Here is a 21,543-nt window from a genome sequence, read left to right as displayed (position 1 = left end):
AGGCGGAAAGAAGGGCTGGGCCAGGGAGGGGAGGCCTGTGTCCTGTAGGTGACACACGGCATGGGAATGTTTGGCAGAAAAGAACATGAACTCCAGGTCAGGGACTCTGCTCCACTACGGGCCTGGAAGCGTGGCCTTGGACCAGTGCTTGGCTTCACTTGGTTCCTCTGTCGCATGAGCACGTGATCCCTGAGGACCTCCGTGCACCTGGCTGGAAGTTGGCAGGGGCCTGAAGCCCGTTTGCCAGGCTCTCTGCGTGTTGGCCTTAGGGCAGCGTGAGGCCACTTCACAGGCAGGGAGGCTGAGCATGTCCTTGGGAGGAAATCCTGCTTGGGAAGGGTAGGAGCTCAGAGGGCTTCAAAGGGTGAGAAAGTCTCCCTCCGTGGTTCTGTCACAGCCAACCCAGGGGCTCCCAGGCATGTGGGGCTCAGAGATGCTGTTTCCCTGGCAGCATAGGCCTGTGGTCAGAGCACCAGCACTCGTTGTAGTGACATTCCCCCTCCCCCTCAGACCTCAGGCAACAGCCGGCCTGGGACCCACACTCAGGAGCCACGGCTTCTAGCAGAGGTTTCTGGGAAGCTGCTGATGGAGTCACCCCCACCCCTGCCAACCAGATCTGAGCCTGGGTTCTAGTGGCAGAGCTGTGAGTGCAGTTCCTGACTCTGCTCCCACCCACCCGTAGGAGAAAAGCCATCACCCCAGCAGGTCAGAACTAAGTGTGGGCACAGGTCAACACTGTCCTGGCCAGATGTGGCCGGTGTGGTCATTGCCTGCCATCCACAGAGGTAGCCCCAGGTCGAGGGTCTGGTAGAAGCAGCTGGTTGGCAGATAAACTTCCCCAAAGCCACAGGAAGGTTCTGGAGAAATCCAGGCCCCAGGCATCAGAGGGCCCAGTGATATCTGTACCCAAGGTGCCCCCCAAACCATCTGTCGTCCAGAAAACCTGTGCCTCACCACCTGTGGCAGCCGGGCCCTGAGACCTACGGGCTGGGTGTGTGGCCAGGCAGCAGCTAAGCGCATGGGGCTGGGCCACCACACGGGGCCTTGGCAGGGCTCTAATCCGTGCTCCGTATTCATTCTCTGCTGAAATAACACCCGGCCCACGTTAATGGGATTCAGGGTACATGGCATGCCCCGTGTAGAGAAAGCGTTCACAGGCGTGTGCTGTGTGTGGCTGTTACTGGGCAGGAACCTCTGTGACAGGAGAAGGTGGGAGCCGGCCATTCTCGAGGGCTGGGTGTGTGTCAGTGTTTCTTGGAATTGACTGTTGTGGAGACAACAGGATTCCCTTTAGTGACCCTTCCCTTTGTTTTCATTTTTCCACTTGCTCAGGGTTCAAAATCGAAATGCTCCTGAACTGTGAGCTTCCCCCACCGAGGGTTGGAGGCCTGGAGGGGCGGCCTCCAGCTCATACCACCTCCCCCACCTCCCAAAAGCACCAACACAACTCAGCCAGGCCCCCAGGGTCTTCCCTGCTTGTGTTGTGGTGTCCCAAGGACCTCCAGCACAGGATCCCACCCCTGCCATCTGACCTGCTTCCAGCCATATTCTGGGGTATCTCCATGTGGGATAGAAGATGAAGCCTCTTTTCTGGGACACAAACCCAGACCTTGTCTGTAAGTCAGACACCTGCTCATCTGACCTCAGAGGCCCCTTCTCAAAGTGCTTCAGCTAGAACCAGACTCTTCACAGAACCCCCGATGCAGGGCTCAAAGCCCAGCCGGCTCCCTGGGCCCGAGCATGCAGTTCCTCATGCAAACCAGATTCCACAGCCGAAGTAATCCAAGCCACCTCTCTCCTCCTGACAATTAATCTTCTATTCCGGAAGTGTCCGTCCCTGTTGCCCACAGGGGCCCAGCCCTGGGCCAGTCTTCGTACGCTTTCAGGCACATTGTGCCTTGGGAAGCGTAGGTTAAGGAGGAGACATTCAAGTGAGGAAGGAGATTGTGGAGAATTAGCAAGGGTGAGGCAGGAGAGGGGTAAAGGCCCTCTCAGGGGTCCTGGATGGGGACAGCTCAAACAAAGGCCTGAAGGGGTCTAGAGAGTTCTGTATGGATGAACAGTGGGAGATGAGCTTGGCCAGATTGATAAGAGCACAAGGAAAATGGGGCCCAGTCTGTCAGCTGGGCCATGTGTAGGAGATGGCTTCTGTCCTGAAGAATAGGTGGAGCCCCTCACATGGCAGCAAGGGCCACCTGACCACCCAGGCAGTGTAGGAGGCAGGAGTCACCTCTCCTGGTTCTGCCCCACTGTCATCTTGGTCCCTAGAGACAACCCCAAACCTGGAGAGGGGTTGGCTCAGAACAAGGTGGCTTCCAGGAGGCCGTGGTTTTCTTAGCCACTCCCATCCAGATGAGCCTTCCCTGGGGGGTCTCCGGATGAGCCCAGCCAGGTGTCTATGGCCTCCAGGAGCCTGGCCACACTGCTCTTTAATAGAGGAACAGAGAACTGAGTAGAGAAAAGACCCTTTTCTTCCTCTTCCCCATCGTGCTGTGCCCCTCCCTCCATGCCTTTCCACCGGCTCCCAGCAAGACCCAGAAAAACAAGTCCTTGTGCCTCCTCCCATCCCCACCACCACCCCCCCCAAAGAAACTTTTAAACGTATCAGACACATTGACTGCACTAAACACGATGAATTTTTAAGGCATGAGTTGGCAGGGTTACCATGGCTGCCTCTGCCCTGAGGGGCACACTGTTGAGGATTGATTGAAATAAATAAAACAGATTTACAATTTTCATACTTGGGAAGCAGGGAGCTGGAAGGGAAGAGGAGTGTGGGGCGGGGAGAGGTGGGGGCAGTGACGCTCTGGAGCTTTCTGAACTTCAGAGGGGAGGCCACTGCTACCTCCCCACTCTAAGTTACCCTGACCTGAAAGCTGCTTTCCCTTTAAGTTCCTAAAGGATCCCAGCTGTCGGGCAGGGACGGGGACAGGGCGGGAGGGGCCTTTCCAGTGGGAATGGTGGTGATGGCTCCGGGCCCCTGTGTTTTTCTGTGCTTGACATGATGCTCTCCACTTCAGAGCTACAGTTGTGAGACTCTAGGCATCTCCCAGGAAAGCCCATGTCCCCTTGGCCTTAGACCACTGAGGGGATGCGGACCCCAGCTAGCAGCCAGAGTAGAGAAGTGAGGGCCTGTCCCCCCATGCACAGTGTTGGCCTGGTCAGGACACAGGCACTTGGGATGCAGATGAAGGAGGCCCAGCTGGAGGGAGAGGGGAAAACTGAGCAGAAATGGCTCCGCCCTGCTGCCAAGGACACCTGCACAAGAGGCATCTGAACTTGTTCCTCACCCCGGTGGGCCCGGCCCTGAGGCCACCCGGCAGAGGGCCGTGGGACCCACCCCACCGTGAGCTCTCCTCAGAGGCAGCGTCCAGTTTCAGCCTCAGCAAAGGAGCTAGGACAAGGCCTGCCTGCCCAGTCACCTTCCAGGCCCCAGCAGAGTGCGATCCCACAGCTGACCATCCTCTCCCCAGAGAGCCAAGCCGCAGGCCAGGGCCCACCCGGCCTGGTGCGGCTCGAGGCCCAGACCTGTTCGGGCCAGACCTGGGGGCCCCAGGTGGCCCCCTGATGCCATAGCACAGAAGTGGAGGTGAGGCGGGGTGGCGTCCAGTGGGCCGTTGTAGGAGCCACAAGCAGACCTTCCTGTCTGTATCAGGGAAGCCACTTACTGGGCCTGGCCCAGCAGGAGGTGCCCCTGGAATTGACCACATCGCCCGCTTCCCCTGTGGCACTAATGGTTCTTCGGGGTCTGGAGGGTTCATCCCCTTGATCGCACAGGAGATGGGGCGGGGGGGCATTAAAGAGCTGGGACCCACCCTCTCGAGACTAATTCTGAGTTCTGTGTTCATCGCGGGGCAGTTGGCACTGAGAGGCAGGCAGGAGGGCTAACGCAGGAATGGCGCATGAGTAGCAACTGGGGGAGGTCGGGGGCAGGAGGTAGGTTCTCCAGCTCGTCTCTCGACATGGGCGTCTCTTTCCACTCAAGTGTGCTGTTGTCCAGACTCTCCCCACCAGGCCAGCTGTTCTGTGTCCCTGTACTGGCAGCCTTCTCATTCGTTTGGGACAGTCAAAAATGGGAAAGGCCCCCATCTCCCCTTAAACTTCTTTTGACTCTGTCTGGTGCCCTCACCCTGTCCGGTAGCCTTGGGCCGAGTCGCCATCGAGGCAGGCTGTGCCCACCAGCAGCATGACAGCCAACACGGTGGGGTCACCAGGCAAGGGGGGCGCTCCTGGGCCCTCTGGGCTGAGCGCTCACCCCAGGCATCCCCTCCGTGGGTCAGACACATCGTCTGCCTTTGCCTTTTGTCTCTCTTTAAAAAGCCAGGCTTGTGGAAGGAGAGGGGAGGGGAGGGGAGAGGAGGGCAGCAGCCCCCACCACCCCATGAGTGCAGATGAGCTCACTCTGCCTCCCTGGCCGGCCCTCAGCTCTGGGCTCCGTGTCAGAACGATTGGGGGCGGGGGTGTGGGGGGCATCAGCGTGCCCTTACTTGGGGACCGGAGCAGGAGGAGAGCCCCAGGAGGGAGCCAGCGTGCGCGTCTTGCAAATGGGCCAGGACTGATCGGCTGACAGTGAAAGGGGCGACAGCTTCTGGCCGTGACAGTCTTGCTGGTCTTGTTTTCAGAGGGCGCAAGGAAGCGGGGTCATGGGAAGAAGTGTTACATCTTCCCCGAATCTACACGGCAGAGTTCAGATTCCCCAGAGCACAGCATGGCAGGGAGCCAGAGTGCTTCCTCCCCAGGAAGGGTACCCAGGCTGGGGACTCTGCCCTCCAGGACCCCCCCCCCCCCCCCCGCTACGGGCCCCTGTTCCCGCACATGGGCCTGGCCCTGGGAAGAGCCCACTCTCCAGCTACCTCCCTCCTTTGGCCCTGCCATGCGCCTCCCCAGGCCCTGGGGTGCATCTGTCCTCAAGGGAACTGCTCACCCCCCCTTTCCCCTCTCCCACTACCAAAACAGGCCTCCTCAGCGCTGAACCCTGTGCCTCGTGCCCTGCCCAACCCCACTGAATGAACCGTGTGACAGTGGGACCGGCCACTTGGAGAGAGGCATCTGGAGGCAGCAGCAGCCCCCACCTTGCACCCTCAGACAGCAGTGTTCCCCTCTTCTTTCCTGCTTTGCACTTGGCCCCGATGGGGGCAGGGTGGAGCTCAAAGCCACTGGGCAGGTCTTATCCTCCAAATCAAGTCTTGGCCTTGCCCGAGTTGGTGGCCTGAGTAAGTCCCTAGAGGAAAAACAGCATGTGGCCCCTTTCCCGCTCCCAGGACAAGCTGAAGGACGAGTACCAGACTCCCTATTGGCTTAGTGGGGGCTGGCCTCTGCCTGTGCCTTTCTCCCATGAGGTGGGCAGCAGCTGTTGCCTCACGGGCGGGACTTCTGGCCGTTCTGGAGCCACCTGATACCTTCCTCCTCATACCTGCTCTGGCCCACGCATCCCCTCAAGCAGGGACCGTGCGTGGGTGTCAGAGAGGGGGCTGGGGAGAGCATCTGCCACTGTGGCCGGTGTCCATTCAGGGCCAGAGTCTGGTGCACGTGGACACTTGGCCAATGTTAGTGGTTGACAGCAACACAAAGCTCACACCGGTCTGGCAAGTGTTGTGCAGCCATTTCCAGGCCAGCCCTGCACCAGAGTGCCCGCCCCTGGCCCTGCCGTAGGCCTTGTCCTTTTGAAGTCACCCCCAAAAAAGGCACCTCTCTGGGCAAGGCGGCGTCATTTCAATCCACTAGGGAAGGGAAAGTGAGGGTCCCTGTCTTGGATCAGGCCGGAAGCAAGCTGCTCCCCTGAGAGCTCCTGGTATATAACAGAGGGACCAAGAGAACTGTTCCCTCCCCGACACGAACCCAGAAGTAGGGGAACAGCTGCCCAGGCAGGCAGCAGGAGGCTGGAGGAGGGGGAGGCAGAGCCCATGTGCGGGGCTCTGGCTACGTACCCGCAGCCACCTCCAGGCAAACACGTGGGCCCCTGTCCTGAGGTGGGCCTCCAGGCTGCGCCTTCCCGGTCCCAAGTAGATTCCTCCTGCCTCACCTCTCTACCTTGTCCCCAAGCATTCTGCAAGCCATTGTCTCATGATGAATAGCACTTTAATGTGAGTATTAAAAGTACAGGCAAATGTTTAATGTTTGCAAGCTGTGTTCCATTATTGATGCTGTGCTGGAGAGCCAGGCAGGCAGCTCAGGCGGGGCTGGGACTCAACAGAGAGGCGATGGTTCAGCAGCCCTGCGAGGCGACCATCTGCCAGGCCACCACGGGGCGTGGACGGGCACCAAGGAGGCAGAAGAGGAACAGGAGCTCAGGTTCTGGAAGTGGACTTTTCTGGGTCCGGATCCTCCGCTCCTTGTCCCCTGATCAGCTGTGTGCCTGGCAGCGTGGTGCTCTCCGTGTGGAGTGACGGGTGTACCCCCCTGCCCGGTGTGTGAGGACTCCTCGAGATGACACACGAGGACCCTAGGGCTGGGCCTCTGGAATTGGAGGCCACCTTTGCAGGCCATGTCATGGGGTCGAGGTTGAAGTGAAAAGTGGGTGCCCACCCAACCTTCTTACTTAGGAAGAGGAATCAGCATCCTCTTCCTGTTCAGCTATTCAGAACTCTCCAGGGTATGGCCCAGCTGACCTCCCCAGATTCACCTTCCCCTCCCCCAAAGATGCCCAGGACCCATTGAGCCTGCGGCGACTGGAGCTGCTGTTCTTTCACTTTGCCCGTCCCACTGGGGCTCCTGTAACACCCTCAGCACGGTGCCTGGTGTGCGGTTAAGAGCTTCCAGTGAGCTAGCTAATATTTCTTTGTTCCTGCCTTCTGGAGGCATCGTGTCCCAGCAGTCTTGGAATTGTTTTTCTTCTCCCCGATTTGGGGTGACCTTGGGATGGGATGGCAAAGGCTGGATAAGACAAGACAGCCCCTGCCTTTGCATACCTCCCTGTCTCCTGCCCCAGCCACAGTGGTAGGGGGCAGAACAGCCCTTCCTGGGGCAGAGGAGACAACCCCGCTGAAGCAAACATCCAGAGGCTTGAGGCTGGATGGGGTGTGTGCCCCCCACCACTGCACCTCTCTGGGGTGCGTCTTCCCAGCTTCCCTCCCTTCGCCTCTTGTGGTGATTTCATGAGTGAAGCTTGGGGGAGGTTCCTTGGTGCTACGTATTGTTGCCGTGTCCTGACAGCACGGGTTCAGGGGTCTCCGCTGAACTAGCCTCCCACATTCCCTGGGCGGGGCAGCCAGGCCCTGGGTGATAAGGGGGGAAATGTAGCATCTGGGAGGCTGCTCTCTGCAGACAGGCCTGTGCAGGATGAGCAGAGGGAGCGAGCTGGAGTGGTGCACCAGAGTATTGCCGGGCCTTGACACATCCATACCCTAACGTTCAGCAGTGGTTATTGAGCAGCTACTCAGTGCCATGCCCTTGTCATGAGGTCACAGCAGGGCCCTGCCCTTTGTAGCTCACGTTCTAGAGTGAGAGACAGCTAGGACCCTGTAAACAGTCTGTCAGATGATCCAGGTAGTGAGAGATGCTCAGAAAAGACACAGGACTTTCCTTAGAAAGGGCTGGTGGGAGATGAGCCCTGGACAGAGGCCTCCCCCGGCCCGGAGTTAGAGCTGACAGCTCAACAACCAGAGGGGGCTGGCCACGCGCTGGTCCCTCGGCAGAGCTTTTCCAGGCCAGGGCGGAGGTCAGGAGCAGAAGGAAAGCATAAGGGGCCAGCATGCCAGGAGTGAAGGAGGAGTATTAAGAGCTGAAGTTGAAGAGAAGTGACCAGAAGGTGCGAGATCCTGGAGGCATGGCAAGGAGCCATGCCGTGTTTGTTTAGATCCAGTGGGAAGTCACTGGGGAGGGGCGTGCTCTGTTTAGCACTTTTTAAGGCTTGCCCCAATGGGCAGTCCACTGGGAGGGTGGACTGTAGGGGTGAGAGAAGCAGCAGGGAGACCCGTGAGGAGCCGGCTTGGAATTGACCAGAAGAGATACCCGGTCTGGCAGGCGCACTGGGCAGAGAGGCCAGGGGATTGAGGACAACTCCTTCCTTGGTTTGGGAGGAGCAGCTAGGTGGCCGCAGCAGTGACACCGCTTCCTGAGATGGGGAAGGCTGGGGCGCAGGCCTGGGGGGACCCAAAGAGTTGTGCTGTGACCCTGCCAAGTTTGAAATGCCCGTTGGACAGCTGCTGATCTAGAGACAGCCTTGAAAATAGAGGAGCTGGCTCAGCCACCAAGAGATGCAGACGAGAGAGAGACACAGTGCGCGTGCACAGAACCGGCAGAACCCTAGAGGAGCAGCAGTTGCTGAAGAAGGGGAAAGCCAGGAGAGTGTGCTGTCACGGGTGGCAGGAGAAGAGCATTTCCAGAAAACTCTATCATCCCTCACCTTCTGTAGTGCATAGTGTCCCTGGCTTCTGAGGGACACCAGGAGGCCAGGGCGCCCACCTGTCCTTACCACCACCCCCTTTGCTTGCCCTCCTGCACCTCCCCGGCTGTCCTCTTGTGAGAGTGCCACCCCGGCCCTCTGGCTGCTACAGGTCCCTGTGTCCCGCGGTCCCTGGAGAGCGCTGCCTGGCAGAGCCTCAGCTGTTGGCCCCTGTCATGGAGACGGCAGCAGCTGCAGCCGACGGGCATTTGTGACCATTTGTCAGAATGCTCCCCTTCCTCCCTGGCCTGCCCTCCTGGAACATTTCTATCCCACAGCCCTGGAGACGGGCCTTATCCAGGGGTGGGAGGCTCAGGAGGGGACGGAAAGTGCTGTCTGTGCTCTACAGAAAGGCCAGGCTTCCTCCTGTGAGCTGGCTGTCACCCCAGCTAGGGTCCCGTCACCGTACACCATGTACCCCCACATGAGCCATCCCTGGTCTGGGCAGCTCTCCTCTGAGTAGCCACCACTGTACAAGCAGGTGTTACCCCCAATTAGGAGGTAAAGAAATTGTGGCCCAGAGACACTGGGGTCACCCAGCTGGTCAGGAGCCACCCAGGTGATGACAGAGCCCTTCCCACACCACCCTCCAGCCCCACCCCCCAACAGCCTTGTTTCCACTTCTCTGGTGGGTTCTTGCCCAAGGCTGCCGTTTCTAGCCGGGCCTGGGCTGGAGACGGCCTGCCCACTGTTTGCACTTCGTGGTTTGGCCTCTCCATTACCAAATGCTCTGGGATTTTTCTGGAGCCGGGGGTGGGGAAGAATCTTCTGCTGTCTGGCCCCAAGGCATGGCTGGTATTCAGAGGGAGGCAGGAAACCAGACCCTGACAAATGCAGAGTTTAGTGTGAGTTCAGTGACCTGGGATAGACATGTTTCAGGCATGTTGACTCCAAATGTGATTCACGTTTAGCACACGAGACCTTGAGGCCTCAGACCTTTGTCCCCACAGGCTGGAGTCCTAATCTGTATACTTCCAGAAGCAGAGACCAGGAGGCAGGCGGACAGACTGAACCCCAAATGGGAGGGGGTACCGTGCTGGTACAGTCAGGAGCTCAGTGGCCACACCCCTCCCCTCCAAGCCCCACCTGCCGGCTCCCAGGTTTGCCCTTCTGGATTTTCAGGAGCCTTGGGATCCCTGGACTCCCGACAGGAAGGCCCACTCGTACCCTCAAGGCCAGCCCTCCATGGGCACCATGGCACACTAGGGCAGTCACCAGGCTTCCTCCGAGTCTGTCCTTGAGACTTGCCTGTCACTGTTGACGTCATCTGGCCCAGGGACCCTGGAAAAATCTCCTTTTCTCCATTCTCTGGATTTCCTATTTTCCTTTTAATAAAATGGAGACTCATTTGCACGAAGCCCAAGTCTTATTCCCTGCAAGACTATTACTGGAGAAGAGGTGGCAGGAAGGAAAAGAGGCCCTAGCAAGTCCCTAGCTTGGCCCCGTGGTCAAGTCATTTTGTCTCCCTGTACCAGCGTTTCATTATCCAGGCAGCAAAGAGAAAACTCGGGGTTGTCATAGGGTTTGTTCATCCCACAAGCACCCCCTGAGCCCCTGCTACCGGCAGGCACCGTGTACTCCAGGTGGGGGTGCAGCTGCAAACAAAATAAACAGGTTTCTGATGCCAACGGGGAGGGCAGAGGACACGAATGACCAGTACGTGTGTTCTTTGTCACATGAAGATAATCTCTATCCAAAAAGTAAAGGTGGGAAAGGGTAGGGAGTAGCTTGGCATGTGGGGGGCATTGCTCTGGTATGCGGGAGATCGGAAAGGTGAGCTGGCGCTTCTGTGGTGATATCGGTAGGCAGAGGCCCACTGTTTTTCTCAGAATTCCATTTTGGGGCCTGGGGCAGGGAAGGGAGGTAAATCCAGCCTGTGGGGGCTCTGGAGTTGCTGAGCCAGAGTGAGTGGTGTTGGGAGGCACGGAGCCAGGCCCCAGTGACCCCCACAGGCCTCAGAGCTGAGGTTGCAGGCCAAACCCAGGAGAGAGCAGGTTCCCTCAGGATGCCGCCAGAGGGGATTCCTAGGTTAAGCCTGGAGGTTTCCGTAACCTCTACTCTGCCTATTTTCCAGGCAGCTCTGCCTCCTGCTGAACGCAGAGAACATCTTTCACTCGATGGCGGACATCCTGCTCCGAGAGGAGGACCTCAAGTTCGCCTCGACCATGGTCCACACCCTCAACACCATCCTGCTCACCTCCACAGAGCTCTTCCAGCTGAGAAACCAGCTCAAGGACCTGAAGACCCTGGTACTCCGTGTCCATGGCCTCGGGCCCTGGGTTTAATCCCGCGTGCACTCGGGCACACGGCCGTGCTACCCCACCCCAAGGCCCCAGGAGGCTCACAGAGAGGAGACAGGATGAACTCAGATCTCCGGGTCAGGTGTAAACTACAGATTGCCCTGGGTTAGCTACGTGGAAGTGGCAACCGTGGCAGTAAGTCCCAAGTGGTTTCCTTAGCCACCCACTGTGGAGACCTTTGCCCATGGAAGGCTCTGGACTCTAGGGTCCACGTGCCCTCCGGATCCACCAAAGACAGTGTGTTTTCCACTCATTCATACCCCACCCCACTGTCTGAGGGGGTCACTGCCCCTTCGCAGAATGAGTGGATTGGATTCTGGGACCATGTTACGGGACCCAGCAGTTCATGCCACGCTGTCTGAGTCAGGTTTCTGGATGACAGCGTTGCCAGACATCAGGGGTTATTAGCCTCCATGCCCTCTTCCCTGGCCCTGTCCCCTCTCTCCAACAGTTAGACATGTCTGTCTCACAAGGCATCCTGTCCTAAGTCAAGGTGTCACAGCACTGCCGGGCTCAGGCTCCGGATAAGGAACCACCAGGGCTGATCAGAGAGAGCCCGGAGGAGCTCACCATCCTGTCATCCTGCTCTGGGGGACACGGGTCAAGGGTCTCGCTCGGGTCAAGGGTCTTGCTCGGCCCAAGGGCAGGAGGCTGAACTGTCCTGGATGTGCCGGTGGCTCCAGGGCTTTCATTCCCCGACGTGGGCTGTGGTCTCCACCCCACATCCTCCTTCCCAGTTCAGACGCTGCCTCTGCTCCCTCTCCGGGCGTCTCAAGGACCTCCAAGCCTGCATCGGGGCATCTGGGGCCAGGCTGCTCGGAATGATCCAGGCCACACCTCTGCCTTCTTCCTGTGGTTCTTTCCAGACATTCGCAGAGGACTTAAGAATTTTCCTCAGGGCAGGGGCTCCCTTCGGGGTGTGGGCTCAGCCTCTGGGCCGCTTCCTGAGTGCCAGGTGGGCTGCAGACGAGGGAGGAGATGGCATCTGAAAATGAGACGGGATGCTGCCAGGGAGAGCCCAGGCCCTGAGGAAGCTTCCTCCCTGCCCACACCCAAGCCCTCCCCACAGCCCTCCAAGCCCCACAGGCTCCAGGACCACAGAGTTCTAGGAGGACAATTACCGTTCTTTGCCGAGGGCACAAATGCCAGCACAGAGGACGGGCTCACGCCTGACCAGGCCCTCACAGCCACCACCACGTGGCTCTGTGGGACTGGGAGTAATGACAGGGTCTGAGGAAGAGCTGTCAGCATTTCCTTTGTGACAACTTGTTCCCAGCTGGGCTGCCAAACACAGCCCTGGGTGCTGAGCTGTCTCCCAGCGTTGGGCGAGGGCCCCTGGATCTCAGGCCCCGTGAGGACCCCGGGTGGGAAGAGTAGGGGCTCTGCCAGCCGCTCACACCTCTTCCTCCTCAGGAGAGCCAGAACCTGTTCTGCTGCCTGTACCGCTCCTGGTGCCACAACCCAGTCACCACGGTGTCCCTGTGCTTCCTCACCCAGAACTACCGGCACGCCTATGACCTCATCCAGAAGTTGTATCCTTCGTTCTCACTGTCCTTCCCGTCCAGCCACTGAGGGACAGGCGGGGGCCAAGTGCTCCCTTTCTGCCACACTCCTACCCCGTCCCTGTGCTCTGCCTCCAGGCCTTGTGACATGGGGACCTCCGAGGGCGTGGCCAGGGGTGCGCGGGGGAGAGCACTGTTGGCAGCGGATGGGGTCATCTAGGTCTTGTGGAGGGGAGCTGGCCCTGGAGAAACCTTGTAAGCCAGGCATCAAGGCTGAGTGGGCCCAGCCTGGTGCTGACGGGTGCTGATGGAGCCACCTAGGTGAGAGGGCCCCGGGGCAGGGGGCGGTCGGGCTGACCTAAGCGAGATCTGCGGGCTTGAGCTCTAGCATCTGCAGCACTGCTGGTGAGGAGCTCAGGGACCTGGGCCACAGAGCCACAGCCCAGCTGAGCAGTGACCCAGAGGGGAGAAGCCAGCTGGGGGAGAGGCCTCAGCAAGAGAGAAGACCCCCAGCACGCCTCAGGGCCTGTGAAAGGCATCCATGGGCAGACTGGCCACAGTTCTTAAAACAGTGCAGTAAAGCAGCTTACTGGATTGAAGAACTACTTAGGATGCAAAATTGGCCTCCTTTCCTGACGGGCCATGAGTTGGGGGTAAAGAGAGAGGGTCCCTAAGGTGCCTCCATTAAGGGTCGTTGTGGCCTGGCCTCACTCCCTCAGGGTGCCTGCTCTCCTTCCACACCCTAGATTTGCTTTTCTCGGCCACTGGCGTGGCCCAGAAACCACAGGCCACACACTTGCCACAGCCCTGACCTTGGCCCTGCTGACAAACGTCCACTCAGGCAGGAACCAAGACCTTTCCCGCTCAGCCTCCCCCTCCCCCCAACACAGGCTGCAGGGCTGAGATAAGAGCCTTTCAGAGCTGGGAGGGCGCAGAGGAGAGAGCCACAGAGCAGAGCTGGAGTGCCCCTGCAGGGGGGGGACAGCTGTGCCATTTCTCATTTATAGGGACAGAGAGACTGATGTCCTCCGTGTACCTTCGGGCTTAGGCAGAAACAGGCTCTACCTACAAAGCCAGGGCCCCAGTGGGAAGCGCATGTGTTCCCAGCTCTCCGGTTGCCCCACCCGGCAGAGGCCCCTCGTAGAGATGGGCCATCCCAGCCAGTCTTTCCTTGACCCGCCCACCCAGCGGGGACCTGGAGGTCACGGTGGATTTCCTCACGGAGGTGGATAAACTGGTGCAGCTGATCGAGTGCCCCATCTTCACATGTAAGAGCCTGGCCTCTGGAGCGCGACACGGGTGGAGCCGACTCCGCTGTGCTCCCTCTGGGGAGGGAGGCAGGGAGGGCACTCACCCCAGGGTGTTTCTTAGAACATCAGGAACGGAAGACCGGGGATGACAATCAGGGCTGGGGAGTCCAGTCCAACAGGACTGAGACCTGGTGTCAGGACAAGCGCCTCAAGGTGACCAGCGCATGGCCGAACCCACCTGAAGGTCCATAACATCCCTACGTGGGGGTGGTTCGGCCGACCAGACTAGTGCTGCCAGGCCGCTGCTGAGGGAGCTGGCCCAGAGCTGTTCGCAGCCACCCCTCCCCACACCACGCCCTCCTCTCTCTACAAAGCAGAGTATTTGCCGGAGCGGCTGGGCAGGAGCTCCCTGATTGTAACATCCAGGCTGAATGTGCAAAAGTGGCAACTGGTTGGGGAGAGCACGGCTCCTGGTGCCTCGGCGCACACACGGTGCTTGCCCCCCAGAGTAGGCGACTCTCAGGATAAAACTTGCATGCTTACTTAGGTCAGGCAGGCGAGCAGGGAGGTGGCCCTGCCCGTGGCCTCCTTCCTGCTGAGCCAGTTGGCTGAGCCCTTGCCCTCTGGCAGCACCTGTGACCTGCCGGAGCTTCTCCACTCTGCCAGGCTCCATGGTGGTGGATGCCCAGGAGACACGAGAGCAGGAGGGAGACCCTGTTCCCAGCAGAGTTTAGCAAAGCCTGTCCCAAGTGGTTCCCTGGCCCAACATCTCACTTCCCCAAGGGTCTCCTAGGGCAGCCAGGCACACTCTCACCTGAGGCCAGGTCCAGCCTGACCCCAGAGAGACAACAGGCACCTTCTCGCCAGGCCCAGGGCTTTGTTGGAGCGACCACGGCAGCTTCACCCTGGTCCTGCCCAGCACCCATCCCAACCCTGCTTTGCCTGGCTCCCCCAGGGGTGACTGCCTTGACCCCACAGGCCCAGGGATGTCTACTCACGTCTCCATTGGTGGCTCCTGCTCCCTGGGGTAGGGAGAGGGTTGGGCAGGGCCTCACTGCTCTGGCTCCAACATCAGCCCAGGCCCCCTGCACGGCTGCTGCCGGGGTAACATGGCCTCTCCTGAAGTTTGTGGCTCATTCTCCACAAAGGATGCCTGGGACTGGGCCTTAGAGACACAAGAAAGCAGGAGCCAGTGATTCTCCCGGAGGGGCTCAGAGGAGGGAAGTGTGGGCCCGTTTAAATGGGATGGGTGCTGGGCAGGACCAGGGGCACCTCTCCTATCTGGTGGGGTACTGGCATGGCTGGTGTCTGAGGAGGCTTCCCAAAAGCACCTACCAAAACACTCCGGAGTTTGGTGTGTGTTCAGCGCCACACACGAGCGTTTTTCTACCCTGCCCTCCCTTAAAGCTGTCCTAATCCGGTCTTTCTCTCCCGCTCACCCTATTTATAGCTCTCTTGTGCTGGCACGTGCAGAGCAGACAGGGAATCTGTTACACTACAGGCCCCAGGCCCCCTCATCACCAGGCTGCAGTCAGTGTAGCGGCTCAGGGACGAGGACCGGCAGCTTGGGGTTCACCAGGCTGAGGCGACTCTCGGGACAGACGGCCGTGCGGGTGGGCAGGAAGAAAGAGCGGCGAGATCCGGGGGACGGCTGAGGTGCTGCTGGAGGAGGGAGCAGGCATGTCTGGCTGTAGAGGAGCCCCTGCCCCTCTCTGAGCCACAGCTCCCTGGCTGGCCCTCTCCCAGGCAGGCCGAGGTGTGGCCCAGGGCAGTGCCTGACCCCTGACCTCTACCCTCTGCCCTGCCTCAGATCTGCGCCTGCAGCTGCTGGACGTGAAGAACAACCCGTACCTGATCAAGGCCCTCTATGGCCTGCTCATGCTGCTGCCGCAGAGCAGTGCCTTCCAGCTGCTCTCCCACCGGCTACAGTGCGTGCCCAACCCCGAGCTGCTGCAGACTGAGTGAGTGCCGGGCTGGGGGACCGCTGCCCTCCGCCTCCACGGGAGGCAGAGGCCTCCGCCACTGGGAGAGGCCAGACCAGAGGGACTCGGCACGGGAGGGGTCTCCCTTGCCTTGGCGTCACATTCCTCTGGCACTTTGGAGACTGGCCATCCCGTGGCCACTTACACTTAGGCCTCTTAAAGCACCAGGCTGGGGGCTTCTGCGAGTGTTTGCGAGGTGGTAGAGAGTAGCAGGATCTTCTCCCAGCCATCAGGGTTGAGTTAATCTAAAAAATGAAAGGGCCTGCCAGAATCACCCAGACGGAGGCCCCTGGAGGGAGACTGCAGGAGGAGGAGTTCATGTCCTGGGTCAGAGACGGTGTCCAGTCCTGCAGCAGTAGGCGTGAGAGCTGGGCCTCGGGCGGTCCTCCCCACCACCGCCCCCATCTACGGCAGAGGCTCCAACTTGGGCCACAGAGAGACCCCAGCCTCACTGGGACACGGAGGCACCGTGGCTACGCTGCTTGACCCTGCCTGTGGGAAGAACAGGACCTGGGCACACCTCCACCACGAGGCCAGCAAGGCGGACTCCGGGCAGGAGGGCTGCAGCCCTGCGGGGTGGGGGGCGTCCAGCCAGGCTCCTACCCCGAACCCGCTGCTGGCCCGGCCCCCAGAGCCTGTTGGGCCGTGTCTATATTTGGTAACCCTTGGAGGCTTTGCCTCATCCACAGGCATTTGGCATTCGAGATGGAAAATTTCACTTGTCAGGTCGCCATGGAAACAAGCAGAGCCACTGAGAAGATTTACGCTGAATGGAGCGCACCCAGCTTGCATCAGATGCCCTGTGTGTCTAGAATTCCCTCCCAGGCTGTTAGAGCCACTTGGCAGGCCTGGCACCTCGCTCTTGCGAAGGGCCTCGGCCTTGGGCCCTTGGGACTGATGCAGGCAGCCTTGAAATGGCCTGTCTCACACGCAGGGCCTCTGACCCCAGCCCCTGTGCCTCCATAGCACTGGGTTTAGACTCCCACCACCCCTCCCACCCAGCTTGGCCTCTCCAGAGGCTGGGTGTGGGCCACCTGACAGGCTGGCCACCCTAGGCTGGCTGGAGGGGCTTGAGCCCCGAGCAGGTACGGCCCCCAGGCCAAGGCCCAGCTCTTGGCCTGTTCCACCCCTTTTTCCAGACAGCAGTGCTCTGGGATGACGGCTAGGCACTGTCCCAGCTGCTTTTAGTGACACCCAAGTAATCCCCAGGGGAGCAGGGAGGTGGGTTTTGCACTTGGAATCCCTTGGCCAGAATACTTCTAGCTCCTGGGACACAGAGGCCCTGAAGCCACACCGTGCTTCACTGGCCTGGCCCCTGCACCAGCATTTCCGATGTCCAGTGGGTGTTAGGGTTACCCTGGCAGGCACTCAGGATTCCTCCTTTCTTGGTGCAGAGGTAGGGGAGAAGGAGACAGGAACAGCTGCTTCCCTGTGACCTTTGGTTCTTGTCTCCACCCCCACCCCCAGCCAGGCTGCCTTCCTGAAGGAGGTCCCTGGGCCAGGCCACAGACCCTGTGAGGCTAAGGGCCATTCTCCTGCACATGACATCTCCTTGTCTAGGGTGGGGAAGTAAAGCTCAAGGTGGTAGGAGCTCTCCCTGCATGCTCCAGGCCAGGATACAAGTTTGCAGAGGGAAGCTGGGGAAAATGGCTTCTCTCAGAGCCCCCCATGGCCAGAGTCAGAGAAGTCCTGGGCCAAGGGGTTGAGGCCTCTTAGGTAGGAGATTCTGCAGGCCAGTGGACAGTTCAGAGGCCTGGACTAGGATCTGGTCCCAGCTCTGCTGAGGGTTTGCCCTGTGAACTTAGACAAGCCCCTCTCCTGGCTCTGGGTTTCTTCATTCGTAAATGAGCATTTGGACCAAATGGATGCTTGAGGCTCTGCCCAGCCCTCAAGGCCCTGGGTTCCCAGCGGTTCTTTGCAAGAACCTAGGAAGAGCTGTGTCACAGATATAGGCAGGGAGACGTCGGGCAGGGAAGGGGCCTCCAGAACAGCTGGGGGAGGGGTCAGATTGCAACGCTGGGCACAGAGGGACGGCTCACACCCTGGAGAGGAGGAAGAGGACAGTCACAGCCCTGGGAGGGGCAGGCAGCTGGAAGACAGCTTTGGGTTGCCTGACAGGCCTGCGAGCCGAAAGCAGCTGGGTCGGTTGTGGGGAGGGGGTTCTGCACCCCTTGCCCATCCCTCATTCCATGTGCTCAAGGCACCAGCAGGCCTCGGAGACTCTGGCCCCCTCAGGTTTCCAGGCCACTCCCCAGAGATTATCTCAGTGAGGCAGGAGGGGACCTCTGAAGAAAATCTGGGGCCACTTGCCAGCATTAGCCTGGTGACAGGTGCATGGGTGGGGTGGCAGGAGACAGGGCTGGCTTTGGGTTCTGGAATCTCATCTTCACTGCTGGCGGGGTGTCCCCCAGTCACTGATTGCCCGAGGAGCATTGTAAACAGACCTCGAAGGGCCTGAGCAGCAGCCATGCCCACTGTGACAGGCAGGGAGAGGAGCCCTGGCCTACCCCCGTGGGACATGCTCCTCCCCACTTGCAAGATCTCAGGCCAGGAGGGATCCAGGAAGAGAGTCTGAGTCACGGAGGGCAGCGCTTGCCACCATGATCATCCAGAGAGTGCAGGGTATGGTCCACTCCTCCCCATCCCCGCGCCTCCCTGGCCACATCTGTGCACATCACCCAGGTTTGCTGCCCACTGCCGGCATCTCCATGGAAACCCCTAATCTCAGTCCTGCCTCTGGACCAGACGCCTGTGCTTGTCAGTAGTGTTGAGGGGAATGGCACACAGACCCGCGAACGTCCAGCATCCAACGGCATACTCCAGTGTCCGCTCTGGCCTCACGTGTCCGGGCCTGCAGATCTCTCCCGCATCTCACCTACTCGCCTGGGGCAGCACCTGGTCACTGCCTGGGGCTAGAGCTGTAAGCTGCAGGGTGTCCCTCGGCCTCCCCAGAAGCCCAGGCGGTGACACCTGATAGTGCCCTGTTCCCAGGGAAGTTGCATACGGCAGCCAGAGTCCAGAATGCTGCCCCTAGAGTGGGCCCCACCTAGCTTCTCTTGATGTTTGTTGAATTAATGTTGCCTGAGGCCCAGGAAAGCAGCAGCCAAGGCACCATCCAAGGTGTCTTCAGATGGCACATCTTCAACAGGAAGGGAACAACACTGAGTAGGGGTGCAGGGGGCCACCTCCAAGCTTCCAGATGGCATCCTGACCATGGGGAGGGCCCCCACTGCCCTTGGTCCTGCCCCAGCAGCCAGGTGAATGGTCAGAGATGTCTGTCAGGGGCCAAGTTCATTGGTAAGGGTTTCCTTTAGGTGAAGCGCCATCGTGTTTCCCCCAAAATGTACTGAGCCACTGATGCACCCCAGGCCTCAAGCTGCTCAACCCTCGCCAGCCTCACCTCAGGGGGGCATAGTGGTCATAACCACAGTGGCTGCCCATGAGGTACCTAGGCTGGGGCTAGGCACCAGGCTAAGCTCTTATATGTTGAATATGAACCACCCTCACCCCCTCACTGTGGAGTGGCCCCTGTGGCAGTCCCCTTCTACGGATGAGCAAACTGAGTCACGTGCCCAAGGCCAAATAGCTACGAAGTGGTCGTATCCAGGCTTCTCTAGCTCCTGTGCCCAGCTGCTTCTTGGAGCCTGTGAACTCACAGGGCCCTGGGATTCCCGTGAACGGCCCACAGCCTTCATGAGACCCCCTTACCAGGGCCACTAGGTCTCAGGGGCTAGAAGCAAATACTTCCCCAGCCCACACACATCTGTTTCCCAAGCCAGTGAGGCTAAAATGAAAGAGGAACAGACTCTTTCATGAGACTTTGCCGAAGGGATGGTTATAATGGGAAGGGACCCAAGGGGACCTGGTCCCCAGGAACAAGCTGAACAGGACTACTACGCTGCACAACTCTAGGGAGCATCAGGTACACTGTGGCTGTGCGCTGCACAACTTGTGCAGCTGTACAGAGCAACCGGGGAGGGTGGTCGCAGCAGGAGTTGTAGGAGCCGTCAGCACGCCCAGTGGTGAGACCAGCTCTCCTTCTCCAGGGACAGGGAATGACTGCAGGCCTCTGGACCCCAACACTCAATAAGAGATGTCCTGCCAAGCTGAAGGCCCAGTAGAGACTCTTCAGCAGTAGACAATCCCTGTTGTCTGCAGGCCTAGTCCTGCCCCCAGAGAAAGGGCCAGGCTGCCTCCTCCCCCTCCTCCCTGGACCCTGTTCCAGGCCCCAGCTGGCTTCCTGGCTGGCTGCTAGCCCTGGCTTTCACCCCAAAGGGAGCCAGTCGTAAACAGGAAATGCTTCCCGATGCGATGCCTGCTCTGGGCCCCGTCGTCAGCCCACAGACTGAAGGCCATATCCAAGCAGCAGTGTTGACTGGTCCCAGCAGCTGAGGGGGAGGGGATGCTCATGAGGCTCCCCTACTTTGGGGCTGTTGGGCAAGGGTTACCGGGCCTGAGGCAGACAGACTCGCCAAGGTTGAGCTCCATCAGCCTGTGACCCTGCCCTGACCCTCGCCCTCCTATGCCCAGCGCTGCCTGCCCCCAGCTCCCTGCCATGTATGCTGAGACTGATACTGAGCCCTTCTCCTTCTTCCCAGAGACAGTCTGCAGGCAGCTCCCAAGTCGCAGAAAGCGGATTCCCCCAGCATTGACTATGCAGAGTTGCTGCAGCACTTTGAGAAGGTCCAGAAGAAACACCTGGAAGTGAGGCACCAGCGGAGCGGGCGTGGGGACCACCTGGACCGGAGGGTTGTCCTCTGATGCCTGACTGGAGAAGGGCCCAAGGAGTGGCCCCACGGAGCATTTGGGGTCTTCGGGCTCCCTGAGGAGCTCGGAGACCTGCCTCAAGGGCAGGGCTGGGCCTGGCCACCAGCGCGGGGTTGGGGGGACAGAGGCTGTCCATCCAAGCTCCTCTCATAGCCCAGCCCCCTGGGCCCCCAGTGCTGTCAGCTGCACCCTGGCATTCAGACAGAGCTGGCTTCCCACCCGGGTGGGGCCAAAGCCTCAGACACCACCCATTCTCTGGAACTGGTCTCTTTCTAATATCCTCTTGTAAAAGAGCTTGACCTCTCCAGCCCACCAGAGCCCTGGCCTTGAGTGATGTGTGTACTTAGGAGTATGCATACCTGTCTGCAACTAGAGGCCAGCACAGAAGTCCATATGAATGACACACCCCCTGCCCCAATAAAGAAGTGACAGAAAACCTTCAACCTGCACCAGCTTGCTCCTTCCCACGGGCACCTGCTCCCTGCCTGATACTGCAGATGCTCCAGGACCTTCTTGCCTGCCCTGGAGTGCTGGACTCATGGTGGCCCCAGGGAATGCTGGCTGCACCTGGGAAGGCTGGTCACTGCACAGTCCCTGATGGGTGTGTCCTTGGGTCCCAGCTCTCACCTCTAGGATGCACCCCTTCCTGGAGACCACCAAGCACTGGCCTGGCCTGGAACCCTGAACCCTACCTTCCCAGGCACCTACTCTGACTTTTCCATCCAGATTCCCCCATAGTGATGCCCCATATCCACATTGAACAAAACCAAATCTTGAGTTTCGGAATGAAAGGGCGCTCACTGCACGCTGCGCATCACAGGAAATGGAAGGGAAGGCCCAGCCAGGCCAGTGCAGGGAGGGAAGAGGCCTTCCAGGTGCCCACCCCCTTGATTTGGCTAAATAAGCTTCAATACACACCATCAGGCCAGAGCACCTGACTCCAGGCTTTGGGAAGCATCTAATTGGCCTAATGAGCTCCCAGGTGGCTCTAGGGGCGGTCCCTGGAGTTTGGGAGAATGAGCTCTGCCAGCTTTTCCCCTCTGGGCCCCCGGCCCCCTGCGAGGCGAGGGTGGGTTTCCCTGCCTGGAGTCTCCAGGACGACAGGCCGTACTGGACCCGTCGTCCACGTGAACACGCGTGCGTCCCCACGCACGTGTACCCGGGCGTCGGGGACTGGGGACGGGAGCCCACCCCTGCTCAGCTGGTCCAACACCCGCCCCCACTGCCGAGTAAGCAGGTTGCCCGACCAGGTAACGACTACCCTAAAAGCTCAGCCTGGAGACCCTCGTGCGAGCGGCTTCGGCACCGCCTGAAAGAGCGGCCAAAGAGCTTTTGGAGGAGCGTCCGAACTCGCCAGTG

The 21,543-nt window shown here is 59.7% G+C and overlaps 1 protein-coding gene across 2 annotated transcripts in view; it reads left to right on the top strand.

The window, feature by feature from the left end:
* VAC14 (VAC14 component of PIKFYVE complex) overlaps window positions 1-20,627 on the top strand; it is a 101,827-nt gene extending 81,200 nt beyond the window's left edge. For both annotated transcript variants that reach the window (XM_027076175.2, XM_027076174.2), the window contains exons 15-19: window positions 10,458-10,632; window positions 12,097-12,215; window positions 13,374-13,453; window positions 15,246-15,396; window positions 20,016-20,627. In XM_027076175.2, the coding sequence (XP_026931976.1) occupies window positions 10,458-10,632; window positions 12,097-12,215; window positions 13,374-13,453; window positions 15,246-15,396; window positions 20,016-20,178 (688 nt within the window). In that variant the 3' untranslated portion in view covers window positions 20,179-20,627. The remainder of the gene's footprint in view (window positions 1-10,457; window positions 10,633-12,096; window positions 12,216-13,373; window positions 13,454-15,245; window positions 15,397-20,015) is intronic.
* Window positions 20,628-21,543: the final 916 nt, after the last annotated feature.

Source organism: Acinonyx jubatus, chromosome E2 (genome assembly GCF_027475565.1).
Source record: "Acinonyx jubatus isolate Ajub_Pintada_27869175 chromosome E2, VMU_Ajub_asm_v1.0, whole genome shotgun sequence".
NCBI lineage: Eukaryota > Metazoa > Chordata > Mammalia > Carnivora > Felidae > Acinonyx > Acinonyx jubatus.
This window is presented reverse-complemented; position numbering and strand designations above follow the sequence as displayed.